This window comes from Lampetra planeri, chromosome 4, assembly GCF_965212315.1.
Source record: "Lampetra planeri chromosome 4, kcLamPlan1.2.h2, whole genome shotgun sequence".
Taxonomy (NCBI): domain Eukaryota; kingdom Metazoa; phylum Chordata; class Hyperoartia; order Petromyzontiformes; family Petromyzontidae; genus Lampetra; species Lampetra planeri.
The window spans coordinates 30,658,209-30,669,115 of NC_136110.1; the positions used below are offsets into that span (position 1 = coordinate 30,658,209).

A 10,907-nucleotide genomic window follows, 5' to 3' on the forward strand; every position below is an offset into this window, starting at 1 on the left:
AGTAAGAATATTGGCAATTTAAGTTTAATTATGATCATGAGTACATTTGTTAATTATTATTTTGGACGGCGGTGCGTGGTTGCCTGTCGTAGCATAGCAATTTTTTTTCATATTTTTTATATCAATATATTGGGAAGGGGGGGATATTGTGAGAATATTTGAATATTGGGGGGGGGGTGTGGGGATGTGTCCCCCCCCCCAATATCTATTATAATTACGGCTTTGCTTTGAAGATAGGTGCACGCAAACAGGTCTGAATACTGGCATGCGCACGGTGCGGTGGTAATTCCTCTCCAACCCCCCACCCCGAGTGCAGAGGATGCACGAAAATAAAAACTAAATAAAAACAAGAAGAAATGCCTCCTCCGTTGGGGCTGGACCAGAGAGTTGGGAGGGGACGGGTATTTGGGAGAGAGGGGGGGCTAGTATTAAACTGCTCGGTGCCACTTGCTAGCTACAGCATATCGGCACGCATGCGTGTCAATTTGGACGTCGACGGACACGAGAGAGAGAGAGGTAGAATTAAAAAAAAGTTCCCAACACCTGGCTTCGTCCATCCAGGTGATTGCGTTGGTGACCTCGTCAGCCTGGGGCCGAATTGCACGGCCACTCCCACGCTCGAGTTGCAAGGGAGGAGGAGAAGATCTTCCTCGAGAGGTGTCGACTTTTGGCCCAGTCGACCTCGCTCCTCGCGCAGCGATCGAAGGAGGGAAGGTGCCGACTCTCTCTCTCTTCTCTCTTCTCTCTCTTGGCGCCGTGGAAGATGACGGGGGAAGCCAGGAGGATGGATGTGCCAGTGGTCCTGGTTCTGCTGGTTGCACTCTCTCCGCTCCTGATGTTCATCGGTAGGTCGTGCATTGTTGACGAGTTCTTGCGTTGTGTTTCCTTTGTTCGCGTGAGAAAATTGCAGAGATTTTTTTACCTGTTTTTTTGTTTAAAAAGCGCCCGTTGTTATTGTCCTTTTAGTTTAAAAAATGTAATTCTTATAAACGCAACACACGAAACCCAGCTCTTGGGTTTCGTAGGAAACTAAGGCAATGCCTAATTTGCCTTAAAAGTTATTTTCTACAATTATGCTTTGCATTATTGCAGATGTCTCGTTTTTTTTGTACTAAAATAAAAAAATAATTCGTGTGAACATGCCATGTACAAAAATATGTCATGGTCATGAGTGCCATAATTTGATTGTACATGTTTATATATTTTTTAAGAGAATGCATATTTGCAAAACTGCAAGAAGACTTGACATAAGTTGCAAATTTATGTTGTTTATGTTTCAACCAAGTATGCGATTTCCATTAAGCCATTGTGATATATGGACCTGACAGGCCTGCACGTTTGCGTGGGTAACCTCAAACGAAAGGCATCAAACGGATAAATCAAAACACTTCTCAAAATATTTTTGTAACTTTCAAATAATGGTTATTACCTACTTTATAACATCTTTGGTTTTCCAGCAGACAAGCGCCAACATGGGTCTAAGCGTCCCATTTTGAGAGATGGCTCTCTCCATCACGCTGTGCAACCTTGCGAACATGTGGAGCCGGCGTCAATGTTTTTTTGTGGGCATCGTTGAGGGATAGCCAGGCCATGAGGCCAAACCGTAACCTCTCAGCCGTTACCCGCTGCCTCAAGAGCATTAAAGTTTATTTTTGTTTCATGGTTGGCGGGTGATGGGGAGAGGGGAGGGGGTATGGTTAAGGAGAACCCGCAGAGGATTGCCGCTTCAAACAATCGCACACTCCCACAGCAAGATAAGCTTCTACGGGGCAACATGTTTATGTCCATGGGCGGAATTAGGACACAATTTATAAAGCCGCGTACCTCATCGATCATATCCCGAGTCACCAAACATCACGTGGTCGTGGTGGACATGTTTCATGGCTTGTTAGAGGTAATTGTGGGGAAAGCACTTCTCATTAGGGTTACCATCACGTATTGCATATTTTAAATATTGTTTGTCTACACAGTAATCATTCATTTTGTGAACTCCCACTCCTGGCCCTTCACCAAAAAAGAAAAGTCTTCATACCAATTTGGCTGCAGATGTTACTTTTTTTTACAAATGCGCTTTGATAATGTCCATTATCGGATATCCCATGAAACATATATTGTATAATTTGAATTGATATTTCCACTTTTAAAATACACCCTCTCAAATTGTATAACATTTTTTAAGTTTTCAGAGTGTGAGCGGTCAAACCATTTAATGATTACAGAATTGCAAATCCTGTTAATGTGAAATGATACACTTAGAAAGATTATATTCACCCAAAATTAATATTGAGAATGTCATGCCATTTTATCGTAAGGGTTTGAAAACAAATGTGTACGTAAAAGTCACTGTTGACTAATTGGATGGCAGTTATACTTGGAATGCGGAAAATATACCTTGTGTTTGCAATTATGATGATTACAACGGCGATTTGCAACTCGATAGGATTTCTGTGAGAAAGTTTGCAACCGCAAGCAGCAGCAGCAGCAGCAGATAGAATACCAACAACTCTGGTGACATTTTACAAGCTATCGTGAAACTGTGAATTGTAAAATAACGTCTTGGTTTTAAATTGATTTACATGCATGTGTAGACGATACTTGTACGTGTACATGTTGATGACATTTACGATCTGGAGAATCGGTTTGAAAGTAAAAAGAAATACGTTTTTAAAACGAATAATTTACTCCCCTTTTTAAACCCACTGCTGCATGACGATCTCCCCGCACCATGTATGTCCCTGGGGACCGTTCGACCAGAATTAAATTGTGCTGGTCAGTATATGGCTCGTGAATAAGCTTCACAACAACGAGCAGCGCAATGGGTAGCTAAAGCGCAAAGAGTTGGCAGAGTGGGGAATACAATCGGTGCATCTGCCAGCCATCTCAGTGGATCCACGGCACATGGGTCTGTCCCGTGACCTCCTGCAAGCGGGCCTATGACACTTCACGTGGCCTCACAATGCACATAGCATGGTACAAAACGCCATGGTGACGTCCCCGCCACTTAGTAGTGAACGACGGTTGTTATGTCAAGGAAGGCGAGGGTCATGGATTAATTAAGATGTCACTCACTACTGATGTTAGCCATGGACAGGTATCGAACTCAGGTAACCGGGTTCATGGCACAGTGCAAGCACCACTCGACCTTAACATCCATATGGCATTTTATTTCAACTGTCAAGAAGCCATTCAGCACTAAAAAAAACATTCAAAGCCACGAAGTGAAAGTTGTGCGTAACTTATTTTGAAACGAAATAACGCAGACTGTGACTGAAATATTACAATCAAGTTGCTTCACTGAACAGTAGTAGCGTTCTCCTGAATTCTTCGCGATTTCGGGGATCTCAATGGGTTCTGCAAGTGGACACGCACTTATCGCTTGGCGACAATACAGGAGGAGGAAGGGCCTCCACCACAGGGAGCTCTAGAGAGACCCCTCTAAGAGGGTATTGGCCTCATGTGTTTACACCCTGGAAGAGGCGAGAGCACCCACACTTTTACCCAACACACAGGTGACCCGCTGAGCAACTCACTTTGTCTTCTTGGTTCTTTCGGTAAAGTCACGTAGAAGGGAAATAATAAAATAATAAAAATCAAACATTATTAAAGCTGTCTGAAAAACAGCGTCGTTTTTTCAGACAGCTCTGTTCTTCACCTGAGGACGGCTGCTTGTGTTGTGGCCGAAACGTCGTGAGAATTTTATTTTATTATGTTTAATTATTATTTTATTATTTCCCTTCTATGTGACTTTACCGAAAGAACCAAGAAAATGAATCCCTGCAGTCACGAAAGCTTTACATAGAAATTCAACTCACTTTGGTTTAGCGATAATTGCCAGGCAGACCACAGGCAGAGGGGTGTAAATTAAGAATCTGGTCTGTTGTTTCAGCTGTTTCGCCGGGAACTTGAAACGGCGACCTGGAACGCAAGTCCAGAGTGCGCTATCCGTTACACCACGACAGCGTCCCCGCATTTTCACTTCGCGGCTAAAATAAGTCGATGGAAATGCCCTTGACAGCTTCCTGCACCGTGTGTCACACCGCCGCCGCTCCGATGCGTTGGCTTAATTTTCCATTCCGCGTCCGAGAGCCACCACCAGCGGCCTCTGCTTTTTCAATTAGAACCTCCGATTGGCTACGTACGGTGCAAAATAAGTTCAACATAGTCCATACTATGAACTATAAACTATTTTTATGTTACCAGGTAACGCCTACTGAGATCAATAGCTTTTTTCAGAAGCGACCTGGCTACACATGATAGCTCAACGAAGTGGCTTATCACGTGGGAATTTATAGCAGCCAAATACTCTAAACGCACGACGTTGATTCGAAATGCGGAGGGAAAACACCCGGAGAACCCGGAGAAAAATCCATGCGACCACGGGGAGAGAGACATGCAAACTCCAAACATGCAGGCGTCAGGTTCGGAATTGAATCCACGACCCCCTGTATACCCGGCGAGGTAGTTAACAACTCGTAATCGTGGCGCCCTTAAGTGACCGAGCAGTGTCATTACCCGGCGTGCGAAGTTCTCGGCCTCGAGCTGCGCGACCACGTGCCACTTGTCAGCAGGTGCCAGGGCGCAAAGTCGGAGCGGCGAGCAAACTCTGCGGGTCGCTGTCCGGGGAGAGGAGCGCACGGGCACGCACACGCGGCACAAGCGCTGCACCTGTGAGTCCTACCTGGACCGGGAATGCGTCTACTACTGCCACCTGGGAGTCATCTGGGTGAACTCGCCCGAGTGAGTAAGGCGTCGCGGCAACACGGAGCGGCTGTCGTCGCTGTTAACATCATCGTCAGGGTGATCGTTTGTTACCGATAACGTCGTCGCTGTTAACATCATCGTCAGGGTGATCGTTTGTTACCGATAACGTCGTTGCTGTTAACATCATCGTCAGGGTGATCGTTTGTTATCGATAACGTCGCTATTATTAACATCATCGTCAGTGATCGTTTGTTATCGATAACGTCGCTATTATTAACATTATCGTCAGGGTGATCGTTCGTTACCGATAACGTCGCTATTATTAACATCGTCGTCAGGGTGATCGTTTGTTATCGATAACGTCGTTGTTATTAACATCATCGTCAGTGATCGTTTGTTATCGATAACGTCCTCGCTATAATCGTTGATTGATAATTAATTTTTGGGTTTGGCCACGGTGATGTGTCGTTCAGTACCCCCACCACCCGACATTGACAGGCAACTTAAATTGTGACGCTAAAAAAACCTCGTGTGCATTGTCGCGACATGCAATCCGGAAATACAACTTCTAAAATGCACGAAGAGCTTGTCCATCAATTGTTTCTTGACGCTGTTCACTGTCAATGACAGAAGTATTTCATGTACCAGTGAATATACTCTCGCTTCTGTAGTTGAATGCTGCTGTTTAGCTGAGGGATGCTGCTATGGTATAATGGTTAGCACACCGGGACGGCTGCTTGCGTTGTGGCCGAAACGTCGTGAGAATTGTATTTCATTATGTTTTATTTTTATTATTTTATTATTTCCCTTCTACGTGACTTTACCGAAAGAACCAAGAAGATGAATCCCTGCAGTCACGAAAGCTTTAAATCGAAATTTATCACACCGGACTTGCAATCATAGAGGTCACCGGTTCAATCTCTAAGCAAAGGCAGTTGAAACAACGGGTGCACGTTTCTTTCCACGGGAGTATGAATGGGCACGCCACAGCTAATCGATCAGCAGGTCCTGTGTGGTGGGGCAAGGTGTGGATAATCCAAGCTCTCCCAAGTCATCTGGCCAGAGTGTAGGAGTGGCAGTCCTTCCACCGGAAGTGGCTTGAGAAAGTAACTGCAGAGCTGCACCTTCGCCTATTTCATCGGGGTGGAGTGGCGGCGCAGTGATTAGTTCATTGGCGCTATAAACCCGGCGACCCGTATTCGATTCCCACATAATGGCTAATGGCGGCGAGAGACAGCGGAACCATCCGCACACTGAGCAGCGTGGGGGAGGCCTTCATTCAGCAGTAGCTTGAGAAATGGTGTTACACATAGCCATATTAGTAGTCGTGTAAACAGGAGGCCCCTTTCACCAGCAGTTGCATGAGCAAGAAATGTCAGGGCTGCCAGTGCTTTAAAAAAATATATTAACACTTCAGAGAATTTGCAACAATATCACAAGAAATGTGATGCCTCCGGGCTATGGAAACCACCTGGAGAAGATTCCAGGCCATGTGTTGACAATGATGGCGAACAAGCGGAGACTCTTTGACTTTTTGAAGCTCTTAACGTTACATTTGTTATCATGTTACGGTGTATTATTGTCCGTTATTTTTTTCTATTAAAAACGATAGTCCGATAGTCCGTTATAAGTGTTAACATGTTTTGCAGCACGCTGTATATATCAGCCATAACTCCGATTCCACCAAAGTGCCTGTCTTAGCCGTTCGTGCCGCCACTCATTCCACCACCCCCCCACCCACCCCGTCGCAGGAGGACTGTGCCCTACGGTGTCGGAGGCTCTCATCGCGACAGGAGATCGACCCTCGGCAGCGTCGACGACGATGAGGCATTGCTGCAGCGCCGAGCAGCCACTGACAGGTGTGCCTGCTCCATGCGCAGCGACAGGCCCTGCAGGCTTTTCTGCCGGACTCAGGAGCCTCCCCCAAGCTCTTAGTGCACGTGGCCATGCGTGCACATTCTGGGATCCCGGGAGAGCGATCGCAGTTTGAGCTGCCTTCTGGGATGCTCGGGTGTTGCCGTGGGCCACTTTGAGAGAGAGAGAGAGAAAAGCAATTGCAGCGTGATCAACGTGATGATAAAAAATGATTACATATTACCACTCCCCTCCCACCACCCACCCACACACCCACCCAACTCCGACCTGATTGTTAGGGGGTCCGCTTATTTACTGCGTGTGGGACTTGGTGATATGTTGGGGTTTTTTCAGGGCAATGAATCTTAATAAATGATTGTCAGAGGGAGGAAAGCTAAAACTTCTGGAGAAAGTGATTCGAGACACTGAACGGAAAAGCGACGGAGGATGGCGCATTTGGCAGCAACGTTCGACGCAGCGCATCGTCAGCCAGCACAGACTTCAGCTGCCACGGGCGTGGTCGAAAGAATTCGAAGAGGGAAGTCACAACGAAGATCCACCCACTCCACGGAGCCACAGAGCAAAGAGCATCGCAGCGCCATGAGCAACGGCATCTTGATAACCGTCGTGGCCACCGTCTCCCGTGTTATTCCAGTTCGCAACAAGGGGTTATTATTTTATTGTTGTTGTAAAATATTAATTTAAAAGAAATATATAGGGCAAAAACATTGTTACAGCATTTGTTAATGTCATGTTTTTTTTTCAATTATGTTTTTTTTTTATTACAACAACAAAATGCGAGCCTTACATACCACGCCGAAAAGTTTCAGCAACAGGGTAGAATAAATCCGCCGACCATTCATGTCATGCTTTCACTTCTCATGAAATATTTCCCAGAAGCCACTATCCCCTGCCCTGCCCTGCCAGGGGAAATATATTTTCTCAGCCATGGACAGGTTGCGGATGAAATCAATCCCTGGTCTATATGACATTTCACGTATGACATTTCATGTTAACCCAATACAACTATTTACAAAGAACTATTTACAAATAAATTACCAAAAGAACCAAAGAGTAATTCCTGCAGTCACGAAAGCTTCAAATCAAGTTTAAATTACAAGCAATTACTTCCATTACTCAAAAAAGTGTATTGACCAATTGCATAATTATACTCCGTAAATATAAACGAAACAATTCTAATAAGAAGCTTTATGCCACGTATATTCTATATATACATATATATAATACTCTATCGTACAAAAAACATTTATATCAAACGTATATAATTGTATTAATTATGTTCTATTGTCTGTTGAAGCGTGTTGTCGAACGTGAAAGAAATGTGTTTAATATAAAAAAAACAGTGCTGTAGAAGTTACCCGTTTGTGAATATAAGGTTTTGTTTATGAAGCAATGGCTTCCCGGCTTCTTCTTGCTTGGCTCTACAATGAGGCCACATTTACTCTGAACCATAAGGTCACCCTCTCGCGTGAGAGCACAAGTGGCGGTCTTCCTAATTTCTGGGGCATAAGTCAGAGGGGGGTAAGACAGTTTGGGTTACAAGATGGATGGTGTTGTCAATTCTTTAAAAGAATCACCCATTGCCGTCCACAAATTCTAGCGAGGACACTTAACAACCCTGGGTAGCAACCTGATGTCAAGCTGTCCACCCCGTCTGCCCCTTCAGCTCATAAACCCCTGGTCACCTCTCGGTTAACCCCACAGACCCCACATCGTTGTCCTCCTCCATTCATTGGTCCTAGTAAACCACCCTAAGTATGGTCCAGATTCATCTACCTCAACACACTTAAATGAAGCGGCCTGCCAAACACACTTTTGCTGACATAACTACAGTTTTGAAGCGTGCGCTTTCATCAGTGTTGTTTATAGAGTTTTGCTATTTCAAATTGAGTGATTTTTGCCAATGTAACACATTTCTTATGGATGGCAAACGACATTGTTAAGCAAAGCAAGATAATAAGGCAGGCTCGCAGCTGCCAATTATTTTATTTTATTGGATACTAAAAGGAGCCATAGTTTTATGTACAATTCCATATTTATTTTTCTAAATGAACTACATTCTCCCAGGACATTACTGACTTTGCACATTTCTCTTTAGAAACTGAGTTGCAGCGATTTCCTGCTCACTGCCAGATGATTAAACGTGCCCTCTGTGGGTTGAGTGTTTCGAGTCAGCTGTGGGATGTAATTTCCAGTTCACACTGCCAGTTGGTCATCACCTTCCTTCATCATGGGGGTTGTTGGAATGCCAGTTGCTGCTGGTTCACGCTTGTTTAAGTACTGTATCAAGAGTTTCAAGATTGCCAGCGAAGTAAGTGTGGGAAGTTCCAGCTTCCACTGCATTATTTGTTATAGATTATTAGTAATGAGCCACAAGCTCAGGGAACTTTGTTGGGTGTCTCTTACTCAGATAATTGTAAATAAACGACAGATCGCCTAAAGTTTGCGGAGTGGTAGTGGCAGCATCTGGAAAATGATGTGTGCAGTCATTTCACAGCTGTGAAAAGCATTCTGGGTGTTTTCAAGTTGGTGGCAAACCACGTGTTGTTGTTTTTGTTGATGTTCTGCTCAACAGCAGCATTTTGTTACAAAATATTTAGCTCAAAGAAAATGTTAAATTGCAGCTGAACTTTACTGGAGGTAAACGCTGCCGTTTGGTAAAACATGTCTCCCACGTAGAGGTGTGAAGAGTGGTGAAAATATTTTAAACAGGACAAATGTCGTTCAAAAATGACAAGCATGTGAAAGCAGACATCCCAAATTTGGCTGTGTTGTCCCCTAAACGAGTCTACAATTCTGTCATTATTCTGTAAAAAATAAAATGGGACAAATTCGTGTTGTAGCACCTGAGAAAATATGGCCAAATTCAATCACTGGGCTTTCCAATGATATATAAGTGCAGGTTAACGTTGGATCACCGTGGAGACAAATATTCAAATATTTGTCTCCACTGGAAGGGGGGATGTGCTTGTGCAGAGGGCGGACCTAGACTCGCTGCTGCTGCCTGCAACTGGCTTCCCAGGCGAACCGAGCAATGGGCACCTCCACCCCCCAAACCCTAAGGGCAGATCTCGGCTGAGGTTTTTAGTAAACTGGGAAACATTTGACCACTATTTTCCATTCAATGTTTTTTTTTGTGTATTTGTTTTTAACAGAGGCATAATTATTCGGTTTGTCTACCCGTCCGTCAATATGTCCAACCAATATACTCTCAGAAATGTTGAGAAATACATTATAATTAATATTCCTTCTGTACACGCACGGGAATTGAAATAATGACATCTTCGTCATCGTAGTACTATTTTTTTACTTGTATTTTTTTCCCTCGAAGTTGGCGCCCCACTTAGCTTGGCTTCCTAGGCGACCGTCTAGTTCACCCAAATGAACGTGCCGCCCCTGTACTTGTGTGCCCGACACTTTTGGAAAAGATGAGTGTACTGTGCACCTAAACGCGTATACTGTTTGTATTGCTTAAATAATGCCACTGTTTGATGACTTTTTACGAGCTCTTTTGCAGTACAATATATTTTTCCAAGAAAGTCGTTTATCGCGTATATGAACCACAGTTTTCAATAACTGTTTTGTTTAATGAATGTGAGTAAATGGTTATTTGTGAGATTTGTATATGACAGTGTCCGAACATTTTTTTTATTTGAATAAATGTTGATCTTTCCCCACAGCTGCGTTCCTTTGTTTTACAACACATGCTCACACTACACTGTTGGGGGGGGGGGGGGACAACAACTTCTAATAGAAGCACACTTTGAATATAAGCACATCTGTACACAGCTGTGCCAATATTCAAAATCCGAGCTTGTGCCTGCTTATAGCACGTGTCTATTATATACAAGTCAAATACCTTAAGGATGGTCCTTTAAAAAAAAAGATAGATATATATATTCTTAGGTTTTTTCGGTAAAGTCACGTAGGTAAAACATCAAAATTAATAAAAATAAAATAAAACAAAAATCACGACGTTTCGGAGGCAACACAAGTCTCCGTCATCAGGTGGGACCGTCACAGCCGAATTAGCTGCATCAAGTGAGGCAATGATTCAAGATGTAATCCCTTAAAAAGCAAGTTGAGGGGGAGGAGAGGGGGGGGGCTCATCAGAATGTGGTAGCCAATGAATGGAACGCATCGGGAGGGGGAGGGGGGGGCGGGGCCAAAAGAATGCACGTCGGCGTGGACGCGGTTGGTGTTGCACAACGCATCGGGAGGGGGAGGGGGGGGCGGGGCCAAAGAATGCACGACTGCGTGGAAGCGGTTGCTGTTGCACAACGCCAACGCATTGGACAGAGAGGGGGAGGGGGAGGCCTGATACACATGAT

The 10,907-nt window shown here is 44.4% G+C and overlaps 1 protein-coding gene across 2 annotated transcripts; it reads left to right on the forward strand.

Moving 5' to 3' along the window:
* The first annotated feature begins 485 nt into the window (after positions 1-485).
* On the forward strand, positions 486-10,253 carry LOC144717922 (endothelin-3-like). Of its 2 annotated transcripts, none has more exons than XM_078593731.1 (3): positions 486-845; positions 4,566-4,737; positions 6,453-10,253. In XM_078593731.1, exons 1-3 carry the CDS (start codon positions 764-766, stop codon positions 6,634-6,636), a joined length of 438 nt encoding a protein of 145 aa, XP_078449857.1. In that variant the 5' UTR covers positions 486-763; the 3' UTR covers positions 6,637-10,253. The 2 variants fall into 2 exon arrangements, with proteins under 2 accessions (XP_078449857.1, XP_078449858.1); XM_078593732.1 differs by having other exon boundaries at positions 4,569-4,737.
* Positions 10,254-10,907: the final 654 nt, after the last annotated feature.

What these genes read in the sequence shown, in the direction of transcription:
- LOC144717922 (XM_078593731.1), top strand. Translation starts at nt 764, where the DNA reads ATGACGGGGGAAGCCAGGAGGATGGATGTGCCAGTGGTCCTGGTTCTG. An exon ending in TCCGCTCCTGATGTTCATCG is followed by an intron (nt 846 to 4,565) that starts GTAGGTCGTGCA and finishes GCCACTTGTCAG; the next exon opens with CAGGTGCCAGGGCGCAAAGT. An exon ending in ATCTGGGTGAACTCGCCCGA is followed by an intron (nt 4,738 to 6,452) that starts GTGAGTAAGGCG and finishes ACCCCGTCGCAG; the next exon opens with GAGGACTGTGCCCTACGGTG.